This window comes from Ambystoma mexicanum, chromosome 9, assembly GCF_040938575.1.
Source record: "Ambystoma mexicanum isolate Mex_15411 chromosome 9, UKY_AmexF1_1, whole genome shotgun sequence".
Taxonomy (NCBI): domain Eukaryota; kingdom Metazoa; phylum Chordata; class Amphibia; order Caudata; family Ambystomatidae; genus Ambystoma; species Ambystoma mexicanum.
Genome location: NC_090931.1, coordinates 151,392,762 through 151,415,052, shown reverse-complemented (window position 1 = coordinate 151,415,052; position 22,291 = coordinate 151,392,762). Strand labels below are relative to the sequence as shown.

General features: G+C 44.5%; 1 protein-coding gene across 2 annotated transcripts in view; it reads left to right on the top strand.

Annotated features, from left to right (window-relative positions):
* GRIK4 (glutamate ionotropic receptor kainate type subunit 4) overlaps positions 1 to 22,291 on the top strand; it is a 2,031,531-nt gene that overhangs the window by 1,892,415 nt on the left and 116,825 nt on the right. For both annotated transcript variants that reach the window (XM_069614332.1, XM_069614333.1), the window contains exons 17-18: positions 3,345 to 3,570; positions 15,280 to 15,408. In XM_069614332.1, coding sequence (XP_069470433.1) covers positions 3,345 to 3,570; positions 15,280 to 15,408 — 355 coding nt within the window. The remainder of the gene's footprint in view (positions 1 to 3,344; positions 3,571 to 15,279; positions 15,409 to 22,291) is intronic.

The following is a 22,291-nucleotide window of genomic DNA, read 5'->3' as shown; positions in this document are numbered from 1 at the left end:
GCTGTTCATTTTGCACCTCTTCCCCAGTGTATAATAATAGCTGTTCATTTTGCACCTCTTCCCTGTTGCATAATAATAGCTGTTCATTTTGCACCTCTTCCACGGTGTATAATAATAGCTGTGCATTTTACACCTCTTCCCTGGTGTATATAAATAGCTGTTCATTTTGCATCTCTTCCTCAGTATATAATAATAATATCGGGTCATTTTGCACCTCTTCCCCGGTGTATAATAATAATAGCGGTTCATTTTGCACCTCTTCCCTGGTGTATAATAATAGCGGTTAATTTTGCACCTCTTCACCAGTGTATATTAATAGCTGTTCATTTTGCATCTCTTACCAGTGTATAATAACAGCTGTTCATTTTGCATCTCTTCCTCAGTGTATAATAATAATAGTAGTTCATTGTGCACCTCTTCCCTGGTGTATAATAATAAGGTTCATTTTGCACCTGTTCCCTGGTGTATAATAATAATAGCGGTTCATTTTGCCCCTCTTCCCTGGTGTATAATAATAGCTTTTCATTGTGCACCTCTTCCCTGTTGTATAATAATAGCTGTTCATTTTGCACCTCTTCCCGGGTGTATAATAATAGCTGTTTGTTTTACACCTCTTTGCCGTTGTATAATAATAGCTGTTCATTTCGCACCTCTTCCCCGGGGTATAATAATAGTTGTTCATTTTGCACCTCTTCCCCGTTGTATAATAATAGCTGTTCATTTTGCACCTCTTCCCCGGTGTATAGTAATAATAGCGGTTCATTTTGCATCTCTTACCCGGTGTATAATAATAGCTGTTAATTTTGCATCTCTTCCCTGTTGTATATTAATAGCTGTTCATTTTGCATCTCTTACCCAGTGTATAATAATAATAACGGTTCATTGTGCACCTCTTCCCTGGTGTATAATAATAGCAGTTCATTTTGCACCTCTTCCCCGGTGTATAATATTAGCTTTTCATTGTGCACCTCTTCCCCGTTGTATAATAATAGTTCATTTTGCACCTCTTCCCCGTTGTATAATAATAGCTGTTCATTTTGCACCTCTTCCCCAGTGTATAATAATAGCTGTGCATTTTGCACCTCTTCCCCGGTGTATAATAATAATAGCGATTCATTTTGCACCTCTTCCCCGGTGTATAATAATAGCTGTTCATTTTGCTCCTCTTCCCTGATGTATAATAATAGCTGTTCATTTTGCACATCTTCCCCGGTGTATAATAATAATAGTGGTTCATTTTGCACCTCTTCCCTGATGTATAATAATAGCTGTTCATTCTGCACCTCTTCCCTGATGTATAATAATAGCGATTCATTTTGCACCTCTTTCCCGGTGTATAATAATAGCTGTTCATTTTGCACATCTTCCCCGGTGTATAATAATAATAGTGGTTCATTTTGCACCTCTTCCCTGATGTATAATAATAGCTGTTCATTTTGCACCTCTTCCCTGATGTATAATAATAGCTGTTCATTTTGCACATCTTCCCTGATGTATAATAATAGCTGTTCATTTTGCATCTCATTTTCTTTCTTACTATCGAAGCTTTGTACCACACATAGAGTTTTTGACACGCATTCCAATGCTACCATTGATTGTTAGATGGTTACGTAAGCAGTTATTTTAAGGGTTAATCCGGTTTAACATTTTATAACGGCAAAAGTCCTAGAATTTCGTACAATCCCACACGATTTAGCTGAGAAAGTGTTTAATGTAACCTTATCTATTTCTCGCTTTTAGAAGGACGTGTATACATATTAGTTTCCTTTTTGTTGTCACTTACGGTTGTTCCGCAATGTACAAGGTGAGGCATTATATTCATGCGTGGCCAAACCCTGCGGTAATAACAAAATAGATTTCATATAAAGCATACTTTGGTGGTAAAATAAGGTCTGTGGTGAACACACCATGCGAAGACAATTGAACACACATGACATGGTCAACACCATCATCAAACTAATTAGCAGACAAACACAGAGACGATTTAGAAGAACCAGCTATGACTTAGTTGAGCACCAACAACATGGCAGACGTGGAAACACCAACAACATGGCACACCATCATGTGATACCCGGAAAACACCCATGGTTTGTACCCACAGTGTGGTGGACATGGTTGGCTTCATGAAGCAGACGTGGGCAAGCACAGACAACTGCTCGGCTGTCACCTTTGCTCGGGCAGAACTATCAGATCGTTTTTGTCTGCATGTTGCAATTCATGCACTTAAGTCGGGGTCTGTACCCATTGGCTCTGCAGATGTTTTGGACTATAGCTCCCATGAACCCTTGCCAGCATCATCAATGGTAAGGGATCATAGGAGTTATAGTTCACAACATCTGGTGAGCCGCAGGTTGCAGAGCAAACATCTGGTGACCCGCAGGTTGCAGACCAAACATCTGGTGAGCCACATGTTGCAGACCAAACAACTGCTGAGCCCCAGGTTGCAGAGCAAACATCTGGTGAGCCGCAGGTTGCAGACCAAAGCTTCAAATATTCAGACTAGCCCTTCTGGCTAATGCACTCATATCCACCGAGTTTGTTGTAGACCCCTATGCGCTCACTGTCCATTTATTCCACTCACCGGAAGTGGAAGCAACTTTTCATGGAATCCCCACAAGTACCTTGTTTTACCACTTGTTACCCCACACACACTCCTCTCGAAGATACTGATCGACCTTTATGAAGCGTCTAGAAGGGCCACCTTAAGCACGGCAGATACCTCTTTGGGGCCCCCCTCCACCAAACCAAATGAATAAATGGATCCAGAATACATGGTTGCGCCCCTCTCATCACGATCACAAACCATAGCTTGGTATGCTACCTCGTGGCAATCAAAATGAGACGTAGTGAACGCACAAACTATGTATACCACAGTGAACGCAGAAAGCATTACAGGATGAATTCATCAGAGCAGAAAGTACTTGTCAACAAGACAGGTAATAGGTTTAGAGCCTCAGCAGCATGCCATACTATATCCTGTCTTGTGCTATTTAATTTTGGTGAACAATGGAAACTGACTTCTTTATCTCTGCCAACCTTGTGGGGCTCCCCTACAAGGTAGGGGGCCGGGGCAAGTACCCCTTTTGCCCTCCCATAAAGACGTCTCTGGCGTCTAGGTCAGGGTTCTGCAACCTGTGGCTTGTCTGATGTTTTTGACCATGACTCCTATGGTCACTCACCATTGATCATACAGCCTGGGGCTGATGGGCGTGGTTGTCCAAAACATCTAGAGAGCCGAAAGTTATAGACCCCTAGCTAGGTCATTTGTTATGCTGCCTTTATAGCAGCAAGCCCCCTTCTGTGCCCTAAAGCTCATACCCTCGCTTCCTTTCTCTGTCTTGCAGAATTCTCGCTATCAGACCTACCAACGGATGTGGAACTACATGTACTCCAAGCAGCCCAGCGTCTTTGTGAAGAGCACAGAGGAGGGCATTGCGCGTGTCCTGAACTCCAACTACGCCTTCCTGCTGGAATCCACCATGAATGAGTACTATCGGCAGCGCAACTGCAACCTGACGCAGATCGGGGGCCTGCTGGACACCAAGGGCTACGGCATTGGGATGCCAGTAGGTATGAAGCAGATCTGGAAAGACGGGGGGCTGCTGCTCATGTATGTATGTATGTATGTATGTATGTATGTATGTATGCATGTATATATGTATGTTGGGCGTTAGTGCCTGCTGCTTGTTCAAACCTGCCACAAGAGTCTCACCCAACTCATATTCCAGGCCATCCAGAAAAGGCTTACTTCATTGATGACATCTTCTTGAACATATTGACAGAAATTCATACTTGTTTTTATTTGACTTTCTTTCCAATGTGGTGCTCCATGATTCTTTCCTTGGAAATTCCTGGAGGCTGCATTGAGCTTGTTACTCTATGTGGATAGTCGCGGCACAATCTAGCTACCTCACCTGCACTAAGGGACCAAGCACAGGGGTTTCCTTTGATAAACTGGGGGATATTTACAGAATAACCCCTGATGAAGAACAGCACCAAGAAGAGCAGAGCCCACCTTGACACAACTCCTGGGTCTGACCACCAACTAGGGTCGACCATGAAGGCAGGCATGGCATGTTCAGACCCATTATTAATTTGCCTCCCTGCAGCCTCCCCATTGCAGATAGTAATCGTGCCTTCCCCTCGCCTGTCACACACACACACACACACACCTATGGTGAAAATGTGCATGTCTCCCCTGTCTTCCTCACACCTAGCATGCATATGCACGTGGCAAAACTGCCCGCCAAGCACACTAGACTACAGGTACAAATTCCACCCCTGCCTACGATACTCCAGGGTTGTCAGGCTTGGAATGCACATGCCCATCCCAAGGCTGCCGGACTGGGTGGTCTTGATCCCCAAATCATTGGATATTTATTGATCAGAAAATAATCACTGTCTGAAAAAAGAATGTTAATTTTCACACATTTCTGAACCTTTTGCAACACAATTGGCAGAAAATGTACTTATGAACCACCATCATCTCAGATGGTAAACTGCATTGAGGAAGGTCCTATTGCCCCCTCCAAACCTCTCGCACACACTGCCCCTCTTATAACCCTTTACCCCCTGCAAAAAAGCATCCAAACCAATCTGCCAACCTTGACAGAGAGCTGCAGAACCACCCTGCCAGCATCCTGGGGCACAGGGAATTATCAGGGTGTTTTGTTAGTGGGAGCAGAGAAGACCTACTAAACTCATATAGTCTTTCCCCATTTTCACATACAGTAATCCTAGAGATTATATTTAGTCACCAGATCTGTCTTTGTTCTCAACTACAAGAGTTCCCCTATGTTGGTCCGATGCCTTTTCATTCTGTACTGGGTTGTGCCGCAACCGCCCCTCCTGGAAGGCTGTTCTCACTTTCACCACCGTTTAAAGGAGGCTTCTCTCACCTCACAGCCTTAACCTGGGCCACTTGGTCACACCCTCTCATGTGTTTACGAGCAAATATATATGACACATAGACCCACGCCCCTTGCTTGTATGCATGTTTTATTTGTATTATTTGCCTTGAAATAGGGGCAGACGTTGCACTTTTTTCAACAAATAATACATATGTTTCTGTAGTGTAGTGGTTATCACGGTCGCCTGACAACGAATAATACATGTTTTCTTAGCGCTGCCCAGATTGCATTGCACAAATAAAGTTATTTCGCCATCGTACCACAGCATGCTCATATGGCCAAAACTCGCAATCCGAAACTGTAGAAATTCATGCTGGAGAGTTGTGGTTTGTTTCCAAATGAGGTGTTGTGTACTGTAATGCAAATGTATTTTCGTACTATCCAAAAAGCACACGACTTGCCCCTAACACATCAAAATACTTTTTTTTTTTTTACTTGCTAAAGCAACATATGCAATTTTAGGTGCAAATGAATAGACACAGTGACTTTGTGCACACCTTCTTTTTAGAATTGCATGCTCAATTTAATCAAAAAATCGTATGCCTCATTACGAGTTTGGTGGTAATTCAGCAGTAAATACACTGAATTACTGACAAGCTCAATTACTTTAATGTCACTTGGTTCCATGGGTTCACCACGGGATTTCAAGTGGTGGTAATTCCCAATTTAGGGCTCCAAAATCCATGAGGATTTTTGGCAGATTTACCACCAGCAGATTTAACGTGTGTTAAATCTGACGGTTTTTGGAAGTAAATGTATAATTTGGCAGTGCAGGAAAAATGGTGGTAAATCTGCTGCCACCAAAGAAAGTGTCAGTAACGAAATGATCACCACTTTTTTCCTAGACCTTCGAACTTGTAGTGAGGCCCCAAGTCTTTATCCCAAACTAACATCTCAATACATTGGTGGTCCTTTCTGAGTTATCTCGAAATTCTGCACTTTTTCTATGATAAATGTGTCAGGTCTTGCCTCTGAAGTTCCTCAGGAGCTGCTGAACCCCACAGACCCACAAAAGTGTTTTGCTCTCAACTAATTCTTCTGACAGCTGAGTTTGTAACACCCCTGAAGGAAAGGGGAATGGGGTACAATAATAAACCTCACAAAAACAAACAAGAGTTGTCCCAGTTCTACTTACTCCCATCCCACATAACCCAAAGGATACTCACAGTACCTGAGACTCCTCTGCTGAAAGCCTAGCGGAGAAACTACTGAACACCTGTTGCTTTTCTAGAACTTCTCAGAATGAGGTTCCTTATGAAGAGGAAAAGATTTCGACTTACTTCAGGTGCAATTTGGAAAAGGAATTTACTGCACTGTCTTTGGGGGCTAAATGCACTTCAATTGCGCTGTCTCCACAGTGCAATGTTTCCTTTAGACTCTCTGCATCCCTTGAATTCACTGACATTGAGTCTTGAAGAATATTTCTGTCTTTTTCTAAGCTCCTTAGGGGCCTGATTCATAAGTGTTTTCTTATGGGATTGCGCCATTATAAACTGTTTCTGTGAATCAGCCTCTTAAAGTCTAAAAACTAGAATTACTCTCTCTACCTTAGTTAATGTTAACTTTTTGCCACTCAAGTCTAAGATTCTTGAGTATTTGTTTATGCTGAAGTTTATAATGGACTAGTAGTCTTCAATGAACGCATAACACATACAGGTCCAAATGCCATGAAGTTTTAAATAGGAATGACATGCAGCCACTCAGGAAGGCACTTCACCTAGATCTGCGCTCCGCGCGAGGCAGTCAAACAAATATCAACACCAAAAGGAAAGAACAGTCGCCATGCATGTACTGAGCACCCCACCTTCTTTTAATGAACTGGGAAGGAGCGCATCCACGATCGTGACGCAGACCCGCTCCAATAATCGCTCCGGAGACGCAGCGGGAGATTAAGGGAAACTCTCTCTTCCGAACTGTCAGTCAGTTCCGGATTGCGCAGACTAATTTAAAGCAGGACAAAATTATCAGCACTACGCACTTTGCATACTGGTACACTGCCTTGGAGATTTTGTTAAGCAAACTACGTGCACATGCACAGAACAAATAACGATGACTACGAAAACCGCTTATCACTTAACTAAATGGGAAACAGTTCTCTGTCCGTTTTCTCCTGCCTACCACTTTTCTAAAAACACACTAACTAAACCAAGTCCAAAATATTTATATCCTACATCCTAACCTATTTAAAGCTAAATAATACAGAATAATTTTTTATACTTCAGATGAAATGCACTTAGCTCAAGATATGAAGACTCCGCTCTTCTTTGTTTTCTCTTGATAAATTCTTGTTTCTTCCTTCAAACTAATGACTTTGGTATTCAAAAATTCGTTCATGCCTCAAAATACTGGAGCACAGAACTGCTGGACCTAATCAGAGGACAAACTGAATGAAAGGCAGTTTAGAATTCTTAGGCCAGACCGTTGTCCTTTCCTTCAGCCAATGAAGAGTCCAGTCTTTTCTCATCATCTTGGCCAGGGAAACAGTCAGCCTTCTGAAGGTTTCATGTCAAGGCCCAAACCAACGTATACAAATATTACTAGAATGAACAACCAAGAGCCCAATAAAAAGAAAAACTATAATACATGGTGTGTCATGCATGGTGTGCAGGAATGAAAGCAGTCTTAGGGCTAAGGACCCGGGAACCTGACAAAAAGTTACAATAATGGACATGTTATAGGGGCGTAGCTAACTGGCCATGAGATAGGCTGTGTTTCCCGGTGACTCCCATTGATCCTGAATAATCCTAAAATGATCATTAGAAGGAGGCTGTGAGCAAGCTATTCGAACAGACCTACAGTTGTGTGAAGGTGTGCTGCATGCAACGCACTACACTGGAGCCATAACCCAGATACGGAGTGTGAGTTATGCACCAAAGAAAAATGACGGAGTCCTGAGCATATCCTGGAAAAATGGCCGCTGCCCGTGAACAAAAGAACCAGAAAGTGCAGACCGAAATCTTTGGCGTGATGGAGGGAGAGCGCCTGCAGCTCGATGAAGAACAGTGAGGCATTTCCCACAGTGACAGGGAACGTTGCGGAGGCTACAGACGATAGTGCATGGTGCGTGCCGGGCCCCTGCAGCATGGTATCCTGAAACGGAGCAGCTCGTAAACAGCTGGAAGAGGAACAACATTGCCCGAGGAACTGGATGGTAGCCCAATTGCCGCCTGAAGGGAACGCAAAATAGGGAACCAACACATACACAAGTCGGGCACAGATCGCTGGTGCTCCAACTCATAGACATATGTACACCTGCGCACAGCTGAGCCATGAATGCTGAGCCGGACCGTCCCCAGTCTGCAGAGTGCCGAGGGGAGAAGCAGCCCGCCGTGAGCCGAGAGCCGAATAAGAGAAGCGACAGCGGCCAGGGAATAAAGACACAATATGCAGGGCAGAGCAGTGCGAAAGGTGTAGGCAGGATCAGTAAACTGATACTGTAACACATGCAAGCACTGAGCCGGCGCCCGGAGGAGAGCAACAAAGGAGGCCAGCGTCCTCATTGAGCCACGCAACCTAGAGGGTGCACGGTTGTGTATTCCTTCATCGAAGGATACTTTGTTGCTCAAGCACTACGTGGCGACGACATCAATGCGAGCGCACTGGCATGAGAGACTCCTAGTATAACACACAACGCTGGATTATGAGGCAGAACCCTTCAGGGGCAGTAATTATGGGCATGGAAGTGGTGCTGCAAAGGAAACTGTAATAACCAGGAAGGGCCACTACTCAGACCCCCGAACAACATGATTGCCAATGAAACTGAGCAGCATAGGAGCCTAACGAAGTGAGACAATACACACACTATTAACGTGAGCGAACTCGCCGGACAAAGAAGAGGTGTCAACAAGCTTGGGTGCGTGTGGCTGAGGCCACGGAGACATGTGATAGAAGCACATACTAAGGCCACAAAGTCAGCAGAGATAGCCTGGACAGCGCAGCAGATACAGGTGCATGAAAGCGCGGCCCGAGGCTTGGGGAGTTGTAAGGGCACCATGGAATGGAGTACAATGGCACCCTGTGCATAAACATTAGCAGGGTAAACGCACAACATAGAGCACCTGCTGGGCCACATCAGTCAAGAGTGGGGTCAGAGTGGTGCAACAGGCTATAAGCAGGTTGCTAGTGGCCAGCCAAGGAGGGAACTAATAAGGAAGGATACCGGAATCCATCACACCGCAGAGAGGCACACTGCCAAGGCGGCATACAGTGCATGTACAGCAGCACCAAAAAATTGAACCTTATATAGAAGGCACACAAGACACGAGGGACGAGCCTGCAGGCGGTCACAGTATAAGCCCATGGCATAGGGGCCGATGTATGAAGGACGGCCCCGGCGACATTCTAAACACCACAGCTGATCTTAGAGCAGAAGGGAAGGATGCGAGAGGCGAGTGAGACCGGCAGGGTAAACTACATGGGAACCAAATAAGGACGGCAGGAGAGCACCCCGGACTGAGTCACACACCCCAAATCAGACAAGGGGACAACGCCGAAGCAGAAACAGGAAGACGCAGAGCGGCAAGATGGCATCCAAAACAAACAAACCGAAGGCAAAACAGCCACCAATAGACATTTTTGCCAAAGCGACCCAGACAACAAGTGATACAAAGACCCCGGAACGAAGCACACTGGGAGTGACGCCTCCAACACGGGACAATCACCAAATCCTGGCAGCTATTGCGGAGCTGAAGTCATCCTGGGGATCCAAACTGGATGCAGCGATCGTGGAACTGAAGACGGCGCTAGAATCCAAGATAGATGCCGATAGCATGGACGTCAACCTCCTCAGGCAAGATGTTATAGCGCTCTCTGAGCACACAGGCGGGTTGGAGAGGAGGTTTAAGCAAATAAGACCACCTATATGACCAACGCAAAGGAAGTCTATACATTGCTGCAACAAGTGCATAACCTGCAGAACAGAGTGGAAGAAGCGGAAGGATGCGCACGCAAAAATAACGTCCGCATTGTAGGATTGCTGGAGGGAGTCGAAAATCTGGACCCGACAAATTACATAGAAAACATGCTGCTGCAAGAAATAATCACTGGTGAGCTTACCCAGGGGTTCACTGTAGAGAAGACGCACAGAGCCCAGAGTAGGAAGCTGTCACCATGGGCCCCTGCGCGGCCAATCATCGCCAGGATATTGAACTATAAAGACAGGGAGAACATTCTGGAGCACTTCTGGAAAGGGGGGGACTATATGAAGAGCGTCGGCAAACATCATGGCGTACCCGGATTACACTTTCCTGGTACAGATGCAACGTCTGAGCTACGTATCGGTGAAAAGAAGGCTGTGCGAGTCCGGATTTAGGTATATGTTGTTGTACCCTGCAAAGCTGAAAGTACTGCATAAAGATAAAGCACGCTTTTTTGACACTCCGGAGGAGGTAACAACGTGGTTGGATGCGATGAACAGTCCGGCAGATGCAGATGACCAGGCAGACAAGAGAAGTGAATGGGCGCTCCTGCAAAGCGGGACCAGCAGAAGGGTGGGCTGCTGAGGGACTGTACAGATAGAGTAATACCTGAGCTAGAAACTCGCAGCCATATGACAAGATTAAAATTTAATGCAGCTATGTTGAGAACTGATGTTGGGACTTGAATATGACACCGTATATAACGAGATTAAGGAGAGAATTATGGTGGGACGATGAAGGAGGTAAACTGAGCAGTACAATGTTGGCTTAATACGGAAGATACAGGTGTTACACAGGAGCAGCAGCACCAAGAGACACACTGTTACCCCCCATAGGTAGTTTAGAAGAGATACTGTCAGAACAGTATCCCCCTGCTGTGCTCCGAGTATCGGTATTACCGGAAAAGGGCTAGATGGGAAATAGACTGAGATCCAGGGATGGAGCTGGGCGATGGGTGGGGTTGGGTGGGAAGGGAGTTGGGGCGGGAGTTGGAATAGTTCAAGTTGGGGGTTGGGAGGGGATTAGGGGAGTTGGGGAGAGGCAAGGAAAGGGAGTGGGGGGAGTTGGGAAAGGACGAGCCTACAACTACAAACCACTGTGTACGAAGAAGAGAAGAGGGGAGGAAGTGGACGGAGTAGGGTACGGATGTGATGGGAGACCTGAAGATAGTGATCTGGAATAAACAGGAGGTGGTGGTGAGGAAGTGGAAAGGGACCACCATAGGAGCAACATATTCGGCATACGCCAGAGGGGTTATAAAGTGGGTAGCACCACATGTCCCGTTTAAGCTATTACAGTCCACCATAGATTCTGATGGGAGGATGGTGTTAGTAAGAGGGTTAGTAGAAAATAGAGAGGTGAGCATCATTAATGTGTATGGGCCGAATCAGGTCACCACTAGCTATTTCAAGAGCCTATACAGCAAGATTAGCCAGTATATTGAGGGGACAGTTATATGGGGAGGGGACTTTAATTGTACACTGGACCCCAAGCTGGACAGATCGGATGGGAAGATCGAGAGGCCTACCCCAGTAGCAAAGGCTGTGAGGGCCCTGTTGAGTGATTTCTGATTGGTGGATGTGTGGAGAATGCACCACCCTTAGAACTGAGAATACTCTCATTACTCGGCCCCACAAAACCTACACACTCAATTAGATTACATATTTGTTGCCTCAGAGTTGATGGGGGAAATGACGAAGTCAGAATACAAAGCGGTGGTCCTCTCAGACCACGCGCCGTTGATAGCAACGTGGCAACACTTACCTCCTAGGGCGAGAATCCCGACATGGAGACTCAAGGCCAAAGCACTGAAAGACACAGTGTTTAGAGAAGACCTGAGGAAAGAAATACGAGAGTTTTTCTAACACAACACCGGGAGTGTACAGTCGGCTGGTACACTGTGGGAGGCATTCAAGGTGGTGGTGAGGGGGGCGGCAATATCTAAATCTAAAGACCTGCAAGGCGAGATAATACAGGAATTGCACAATGCAGAGGAGAGAATGGAGACCATAATGCGGGAGGGTGGGCGTACCCTAGAAGAGGCTGAGACCATACGCCAACTACAGCAAGACTGTAGGAATCACTGAGATAGACTATGCAACCTGAATTATAAGAAAATACATGGAAAGGCAGCACACAGAGGGAGTCATGTCAGGCAGCATGGCTGTATAAGAGCGAGATCCCCAGACAAGCAATTAGAGTGGTACAGGGGGAAGACGGACAGTTGCTAGATACCCAAGAGGGAGTGAATGGACGCTTTCTGGAGTTCAGCGATTGTACAAGGAGGTTACTGAGGGAGAGTAAATTGATGTGATAGAAACACTGACAGAAATTAATCTTCCCAAAATTGAAGCAGCGGAAAGGGGGAACCTAGAGGCCACTATCACGTTAGATGAATAAGAGGAAATGATAAAATCACTACCCACTAATAAAGCCCCGGGGGCAGATGGACTTCCAAAAGAATTCTACAAAACATACAGGGCAGATCTGCTCTCCCCGATGCTAGCAATGTGGAATGAGGCATTGGATAGAGGGACGCTGCCAGAGTCCCTCAGGGAGTGATCATCATCCTGCTCCTGAAACCTAATAAACTGAGCACAGACTGCGGATCATACAGACCACTATAACTGCTTAACCAAGACAGTAAGATTCTCACAGCAGTGATGGCTAACAGGCTGAGACCAGTTATTAATAAACTTATACATTCTGACCAGACGGGGTATGTTCCACGCAGGAGTATATCCGATAATCTCAGGGGGCTCCACCATGTTATAGAGCAGACGGAAGGGGGCACCCAAGAGGTAGCTATAATTTCATTGGATGCAGTGAAGGCCTTCGACTCAGTTAAATGGCCATGGCTGATGGCTGCTCTGAATGTATATGGGGTTGGGCCCACATATTTGAAGTGGATCCAACTGTTGTACAGCAGACCATTGGCTCGAGTCAAAACGGGAGAAACCATCTCAGAATGGTGGCAACTTGGTAGGGGCACTAGACAGGGATGCTGTGGTCCCTGATGTTGTTTATTTTAGCACTTGAACCCCTGGCGATATACTTGAGGCAGGCATATGGAGAAGTTGGGATTAGCACGAAGGGAGGGTGACATCTGATGTTGTTGTATGTAAATGACATGCGGCAGTACTTGAGGTACCCCGAGGAGAACCTAGAGTATATTTTGGAAGTTATGGAGTGATACGCGGTGCTGTTTGGCATAACAGCAAACCCCAAAAAATTGTGTATATTTCCCTTGGAAGATATGGAGATTAACTGCCAGTACTACAGGTAGATTGGGAAACTGAGACTTTTAGATACTTGGGGATAGATGCATACCATAGTGTGAAGGCTGAACATAAACAAAATACAGAGAAGGCAGTGACTAAAATTGGGAATTGCATGGAGTTCTGGGCCAAGCTCCCTTTGACCATGATGGGGAAGGTAGCATTATTGAAGATGGTGGTTTTGCCCATGCTACTACACTACTTTGCGAATATACCGTACATGATACCCAAATGATTTTTTGCCAAGGTCCAGAGTATGTGCAGGGGGTTCACATGGCGTAATTCCCAGGAATAGAATAGCATTATGGAAACTACAGAATCCATACGAAAAGGGAGGCATTAATCTGCCCAATTCTGAAGTATACTGTATGGCTAGCCAACTACAATACGTAGCAAGGTGGCTATCAGAAGACCCTACACCGGAGTCTAGACTGTTGGGGTCGGGGTGTGCTCCGTTTTTTATGAGGGATTGGATATGGCTGCCAATATCACAACAGGTCAATGAGACAAGGATGTTAGATCTGGGTTGGAAAATCTGGCGGAGAGCCCGCCAGGTCATGGGGGACCCGCTCCCATGTTCCCCATAGATGCCGTTAGTGACACTGAATGGGGTGGACGAGCAGATGAGAAGTGTAGTCAGGAAGCATTGGGAACCGATGGGTATAGCAACCCTTGGGGAGGTGTGGCAAGACAGGAAGGTGGTGGAGTTTGATACACTGGTGGAAGACACAGGTTTTCACAGGGGCCAATACATCACGTACACTAGGCTGGTGAGGATGATAAGAGAAACATGGGTAGAGATACTGTTGGCCGACAGGCCGATACGGCCATAGAAACATTTTACGATATGTCGGAGGGAGGTCATGAGGTCTCCTGAATATATGAACTGCTGATGTCGAGGGTCGGGAAAGAGGTGACCCAGTTGAGGCGAGATTGGGAGGAGGAAGCCGGGGAACTAATAGGGGATGGGATGTGGGTGAGGGTACAAGGGTACCACAAGAAAGTATCAAGGAACGTGAGATTGCAACAAATTCAGCTATATGTTACCCACAGAGCATACATGACCCCTACGAAGTTAGCAAAGTTTAAGAATGCAGGTATACAATCTTGCCCTAAATGTGAAGAGGTGGATGCAGGTTTGAAACATATGTTCTGGTATGCCCTGAGATAAGGAGATTCTGGGGGGACGTAGCCCACCTCATGGCGGAGAAGGAGATAAGTCTGGATGTGGACTCCCTGTGGGAGTGCATGGTGGGGGGTTCCCCAGGCCACGTAATCTGAAATACGTGAGTAAACTTAAAGACTTGGCATACATACTAGCTAAGCGTAGAATAGCTATGAGTTGGAAAGCAAGCAGAAGACTAAGAGTTGAACTTTGGTGGCACGATCTTGAAAAGTGGGCAGACGCCGAAACTGTGGTGTGGGGGGAAGCAGTTAACATGGGTGGAGAGGAGGAAGCATATACTTTGATAGCCTGGAGAGCCATTAGTAGCAACACTGTCTGGGTTGGACCAGGAAAGCCTGGAGGATCCATAGGGATCAGGGGGAGGTGTGCCCTTAGAAGTGGTGCAGGATGAGGGTGAAGAGGAGTAGACTGGGGAGGGGGTGGGGAGGTGGAGGGCAGGAAAATAACATGAAAATGTATGTAAGAACTGAAATACATAATTGTTGTTACATTGTAAGGTTTTCAAGTTGGAATCAATAAAATTGTTTAAAAAATATATATAATAATGGACATGTTATAGGCAAAAAGTCGTAGAAAAGGTACATTTATCTGAAAAGGTAGAATGTTTTGGATTTTTTCGGCAGAAAAAAAACACTGTAGGGGCACAGGAAGTGTTCTCCTGTGAAAATTCAGAATTGTGCTGCGTTACAGCAGGAAAAATATTTTGGGATGTTCTAGAGCAGGCTACTGCAACCTGTTGTTCTCCAGATATTTTGGACTATGACTCCCATGATCCCTCACCACTGATTATGCTGGATAGGGCTGATGGGAGTTTAAGTCCAAAATACCTGGAGAGGCAAAGTTTGCAGACCCCTGTTCTTGAGGTTTTGTGATGCCCCCAACATTAAAGAGGGGTTCAAGCAGAAGGTTGCTGCTAGCTGTAGTGTGAGCATTGCCCGTGTGGCACATACTCCTTGACTGATGCTTGGATTTCCGCTCTTTTGATACAGGTTCCCCCTTCCGCGATGAGATTGACTTGGCGATTCTCCAGCTGCAAGAGAACAACCGCCTGGAGATTCTGAAGCGGAAGTGGTGGGAGGGTGGGAAGTGCCCCAAAGAAGAGGATCACAGAGCCAAAGGTAAGGGGAGGTTGGTCACCCAGCCTCAAACTAGCACATGTCCCACAAAGCATACAACAAGACGCTGCAGAGTTACGCTGCACCTTCGTGCACAGTCCCACATGCTGAGTTTTGACGTCTGTGACGAACTCAAAGACAAGAAAACAGATGATCGCCTCAACAGTGGAGCTTTAAAGGGTTTTAATGAAGATATTATAAAGTTGTGGGTCAGGATTGAGATTTCTTATTGTCCTTTAGTTGTCACCCTTAGGTGTCATGAAAGTACAGCTTACTATCAAAACACACAAAATGTCTTCGATCAGTGTGTTCTTCAGTCCGTTATGGGTATTGTGGTCCACTTTTCCCGGTGTCAGAGTTTCACTAGGGAATTGATTTATCAGAGACTTGTGGGACTTTTGATTGAGCTCCCCGGCATAAGTGCTTCTTTAAATAAAGAGTCTCTCCAATTGTTGTGTGACTTTTGGCTCAGGTTCCCCTCTAATTTCTCCATTCATGAAGAGACGTAACTTTGTCTCTCAACACTCAACTTTGCAATGTGCAAGTCGTCTCTTAATTTGCGGTGCTACTTTCAACTCATGGTGTATCCTTTTTCTGAATACTTTCTCAGTGCATTATGGGACGCTTGACGCCATTTCTAACACTTCACGCATCCGTAGACAAAGGTTCTGTCGCTTGTTTGTGGAATTTACGGGTCAGGTTTTGTTTATGATTCATGTTCTCTGCATGTTATGTTTTGGTACACCTACGTTTTTCAGTTTCCTGGGAGTCGTGAGACTCACTTTCCCAGCCTGCACCATTTCATTACCTGCTGTCATCTTTCTTACTTTGCTAATGGTCTTGTGACTCAGTTTTCCAAACTGCATTTTTCAATACCCACCACTTTCTTTAGGTTGCTAGGAGGCTTGACATTGTTTCCCAACCTGCTCCATTTTCATTAGCTATCAACCTTCTCAGTGTGCTCGGATTCTTGAGACTCAGTTTCCCAACCTGCAGTTATTCAATAAACATCAGCTTCCTCAGCTCTCTATTGGAAGTGAGACTCTGCTTCCCACCAGCAGCAATTTCAATAAGCAAATGTTTTCTCAACTGGCTGCAGTATTTGTATTTCATTTTCCAATAGGCAGGGTTTCAATACATGCTGCTTTCTTGATTTGTGAGGAGAATTGAACACCAGTTTCCCAGCAAGCAGAGTTTCATCAGATGTCAACTTTCTCATTTTGCTGGTCATCGTGTGACTCAGTTTTCCAACCTGCAGACTTTCAAGAAACACCAACTTCCACAGGTTGCTAGAAGATTTGAGGCTCGATTTCCCGACATGGAAAGTTTTAGTTAGCTCTCTCACTTCTACGCACGTATCATTACATAGCAGCTTTGTCAATTCACTTTGATACCTGAGGCTCAGGTTCCAAATATGTAGTGTTTCCATGATCCACACTGTGGTGAGGGTGATTCTGAAAAGACAAGGAGCTAAGGTAACCTTTGCTTACAGCAATTTGAGATGGACCAATTCTCAGCTAACAAAAATACAACGTTGCAATGTGCTAAAACAATTTATTTAAAGCAACTATTAAAACTATTCAATATGAGACCTCCAATATGCTTAGTTTAAAACAATAATTCACCAATACCTTTGTGCGTGACCCATACACCATGCAACTTCTTAAATTGCACACAATTCTCGAAACCGAATTTGCACTTTCATGTTTGTATTGTCGCTAATAATGGGGTATTCTCATTAATTCAATCCCTTGGCTGTGTTTTTGCTAGCTAGTAGGTAGGTACAGTGGGAATTTCATTAGATAACAGCTTTCTCAATTCACTTTGATACCTGCGGCTCAGTTTCCCATCATAGTGTTTCATTGATCAACACTGCACTTCATTTCCCCAGCAATTAACATATAATTACTGAACAATTGGAACAAACTGCTCCTGATGAAGGGAATAAAGTCCCGAAACGCGTAGAGCCAGCTTTGAGGATTATACAACACAACGAACTGATTACTATCACTATATGTTTAAGTGACTACTTGAGGAATTATCATAGTAGAATTACTTGATTTATGAAATTGTTTCTTGTTGATCAGAATAATCAATAGAGTAAAAAAAAATTATGAAATGTATGGATGTAAATTCTAATGCATCATGAATTTAGAACTTTGGGTTCCTTCATCATTTAGTAAACCTAATTGTGTCCATTTAAGCAATACAGTAAAAACTGTTACTTTTATACATCTATTTGAAGTTATTTTACACAAATTGGATGTGTGAGGGACGGAAGAGATCCACGAGTTGATGGACATCTGTTGTTCAATTTACTTTGATACCTGCGGCTCAGTTTCCCATCATGGTGTTTCACTGATCAACACTGCTGTAATGGTGATTCATTTTCCCAGCATGCAACATTTCATTAGTTACCAGGTTCCTCAATTCACTTTGAAACCTTAGGCTCTGTTTCCCATCATGTTGTGTTTCATTGATTAATGCTGGGGAAAGGGTGATTCCGTTTCCCAGCATGCAACATTTTAGTTAACTTTCTCTGTTTGCTCTTGGACTTGAGACTCAGTTCCCAGCATGCAGTGTTTACTTTTCACCAAGCTCGAAGTTCTGCGATCTCATTCAGACAGTCAGTGTTCCTCCTTTTGTCGAAGGTGCTATGTACTCTAGTCGGTGCTGCTTGCTCACTGTTTCTCTGGAGACTTTTCAGGTCTGTGAGTTTCCATTCTAAGTTAGCATAGAATTTGTGTTAGCTTAAGCTCTCAGGTTTTGGATGTTCTTTCTGCATGGGTTAAAGTCAAATTCTTATTACTGTGTTCTCATGGCTCAATTCCTCTTCTGGGGATCCCCTTCCATCGGCCGGAACACGCACTGGATCTTCGCGGTGATGCCGCCGGTGCCACAGCCTCCTCCTCAATTCAAGTGCTATTGGTAGTCAACATATCCTGGATCTCCATGTTTCTCTGCAAGCTTCTCTGAGTTTTGTCTTTTAGGCAGTAAGATTCAGTCTTCTGAGTCCGTCCTCTCTTCATCAGCCTCGCACCTCACATATGTGGCACGTTACCTCAGCATTGTGAACATCACACCGGGACGCGAGCTGGGTCAGCGGAAGAGAGTCTACAGCAGGATGCCCCCGCGGACCCTCGCAGCGTTAATTTTAGCACACACCCTAAAGTCAGTATTCCAGTACATGCACTCAGTGATGTGTCATCAGCGTCTGTGACTCACCTGCACCCATGATATCGTGTGCACATAAAAAGGTGTAGCACACAGAGCCTCACGAACATATGCAGCACTGTGAAATGTGAACCCCCAAATTACCATAGATATGCACAAAGTTAGGTTATGCTCAGACCCGGACACTTATGAACCATGATGCCCTGGCCGTCTGCATACTGTATGCACATGCAGTGCTATGGTCTCCTGCCCTTCACACTTCTATATCCGCATGTAGAATATGATGGCAAGCACTAACAGTGCACATGTGGTGCTCCTGAGATCATATACGTCTGGAAAGCGTCTGTTGGTGCCAGTTGCTTGGACAGTGAACATGTAGGTACTTTGGTATGGAGGGAGCTAATTGGAAGGTGATTGTGAGGTTGTCAGTGATGTCACACTGTTGCTTGGGAAGTATTTGCAAGTCCAGGCATTGCAGATAGGGTGTTCTGTGTCGTTTATGAAAAGGCACCATTGTGAGGCAGGAAAAGCATGAATGCTCCTTACAGAATGGGAATACAGGATACGTGTCCGATAGCACACTTTGACATCTGTGCAGAGCCTGTTGACGCAGGTTCGAATCCCGGCAGGGCCAAACTCAGCCTTTCATCCTTCCAAGGTCGATAAATGAGCGCCACACCCCGTGTGTAATAATAAGCAGCGCTCAGATACCTGAGGGCTCGTAGCGCTATATACATGCTTATTATATTAATTAAGGAGCTTAAGCAGAACCACAATTAATATTTCTTTTGTTGCAGCTTTGGTCTTTCTAGACCCCAATGTTGTTGTTATACTGAAAAACACAGTTCATCTGTTTTTAACTCTATCATGTATGCATATTATAATATCCAATTGGGCACAGTCATATGCTATAACTGCAAAGAATCTTTCATGCTTGATGCTATTTACTTATGTATGAATTGGATTCCCTGTTGGATGCAATACCTTATTACTCTCTGGGCCCCTTGCTTTTTAGCAGAATCCTTTTACTCATATACTAACACCAACAGTTGTGTACATTTAAAACAATTGTATTGCACATAATGTCTACAAAAGTAAGCAGTCACATATGTAAGTCTACGGTATACACATATGTTTGAGATATAATATATATTACATGACACATTTCAAAACAGATGATTTATGTTTTATGTTTTAATAACATTGGTGTCTAGTAAGAGAGGAGGGCTTTTATCATTGTGGTTCCCATTGAGAGGCGTTCATGAGATTTCACTCCTACCTTTGGCGTGTTGGGAGGTCATAAACTTGCCTGGAGGAGTTTGTCAACTCTTACACATGTCCCGGAACCAACACTCTCCCCCGTGAGATATGTGACATCTCATTCTTGACTGGGAGGTTTTTGTGATGTCTCACTCTTACAGGGAAGTGTTTGTGATGTCTCTTACAGGGAGGTGTTTGTGTGGTCTCACTCTTTCTGATTAGAAGTCTCACCATGAGCGGTCCGACACATGCCTGGTAGCCATCTCTCTCCCCTAGAGGTCTTTATGATCTCATTCTTGACTAGGAGGCTTTTGTGATGTGTCACCCTTACAGGGAGGGAGGTTTTTTCTGAGCTCTGGCTCTCCCTGACCAGACAGAGGTCTCACTGTGACACACACTTGCCTGGGAGCTGTCACGTTATCCTGAGAGGTGCTTAATGTGATTTGTCACTCATACATGAGGTGTTTGGGGGTCTCACTCTTCCTGGTGAGAGGTCTCACCTTGGGCTCAGCAGTGCAATGGATTTATTGAATTCTCAAACATGCACTTGAGTCCCCAAAAAAACTGTATTGATAGTGACTTAACTAAACAAGCATTGTTCTTCTGTTAATTGTGTTTTTCACTTCCTGTATTTGGAACACTATTGCAAACTGCACATAATTACCTGCACTATGTTGATTTCTATTATGCCATTTGTTGCACAAATATGATTGCACGTTTTTCACAATTGTATGTTGATCTTTTGTTTTTCTTGTGCAGATACCTACCTGTTACCTTTTGCAAAATATAATAAATATGTGTTTAAGAAGCATCCAGTACACTGACGCAGTGGGTGGTAATGGCGCATAGCGATTGATTCATTCCCAAGATCTCCAGAATACGGAAACCTAATCTTTTTCTTTAAATTTCACTAGTGGACAACTCTAAAACTCTAGCAGCTGTCCACCCAAAATCTTTGTTGTTTCAATCACTATCAGTAAGGGTACACTCTCTTGTTTAGGAGAGGTCTCACTATAACAAGTCTCACACTTGCCTGGGAGCTGTCACTTTTTCCCGAGAGGTATTTAATGTCTACTTCTTGACCGGGAGGTGCTTGTGTCACCTGCACATGGAGATGTGTGTGAGGTCTTACTCTTCCCGATCAGAGGTCTCAATACGAGAGGACTCACACTTGCCTGGGAGCTGTCACTTTTTCCTGAGAGGGATTTAATGTCTACTTCTTGACCTGGAGGTGCTTGTGATGTGTCTCCTGTACATGGAGATGTTTGTGAGGTCTTACTCTTCCTGATCAGAGGTCTCAATACGAGAGGACTCACACTTGCCTGGGAGCTGACACTGTTTCCTGAGAGGGATTTGAGAGTTCACCTTTTGTGAGGTGTCACTCTTCCTAATCAGAGGCCTCCCTGTGGGTGTTCTTACCTGGTAAGTCTTTGGTAGGTCACACCTCTACCCAGATGGTGTGTGTTAGGAAATGCCTTTGCATGGCAGATGTTTGATAGCTGTCAGCCGTATCTTCCAATAGTTTACAAGCACAGACCTTTGCTTGTGAGGGGTTGCGTGGAGGGGTCGTTTTTGTTTTTTTTATTTGTTTTTTGCAAAAAGTATTTGCATTTTATGTTTACATTAAACAAGATCGTCATAATCATATGATAGAATCCAGGTGGATGTTGGTGTTACGGATATGTCATTTTGCCCTGGTAGATTTGCGAACAGAGAACCAAAAAAAAGCTGTCCAAGTCGCCTCAGTTACACAGTTCGCTTGAATATAAAGTTGGGTCTTATTTAGTGTCCTGATCAAAGACAAAGTCTCGGCCGATGATTTGCTGGGCAGTGATCGCAGCATGGCTTCTGCATCGTTTTGACGTAGAATGCTTCTGTGGCTGATACACCAAGTTCTGTAGTTAGACTTTAGGCGTTTGATTTCAATATCAGATGTAATGGTAGGGCGTTTCTTGAGCAATCGCAGAGTTTTTCTTATCTCCTTTGGCTTGTTGACCAGTGCGCCATCATAAGTATGTTGAAGTATATTATCTTTGTCTTGTGATTTGCCTTTAACACGGTAGATCTTAAAAGTGGCAGTGTAATCCACTAGTCTTGCTCGATAGGCCTTGTTTATTTGATCCGACAGGGCATTTATAGTTCGAATAACAGCTCTGGGGTTAATTCTTTATCGAGTTCCATTGTTGATCACTTCAACTTGAGCGTTAGTTCTATTTGTAGATTTTAATGCTTCTTGGTAACACACAAGCTTTAGCCAGTTATGGTCACTTATTATGGAGGTAAGGACTTCTAGCTACTCTAGATCCTTGGTTCGATTTTTTTAGATAAAGATTTAGTTGATAACTGATGATGATGTACCTCTTTTCCACGTTGAATGTCTAGGGTGTTTTGTTTCATAACATCCATTTGTCACGTGTAAGTTATGGCTAGTCATCAATTCTAGCCATTGGTT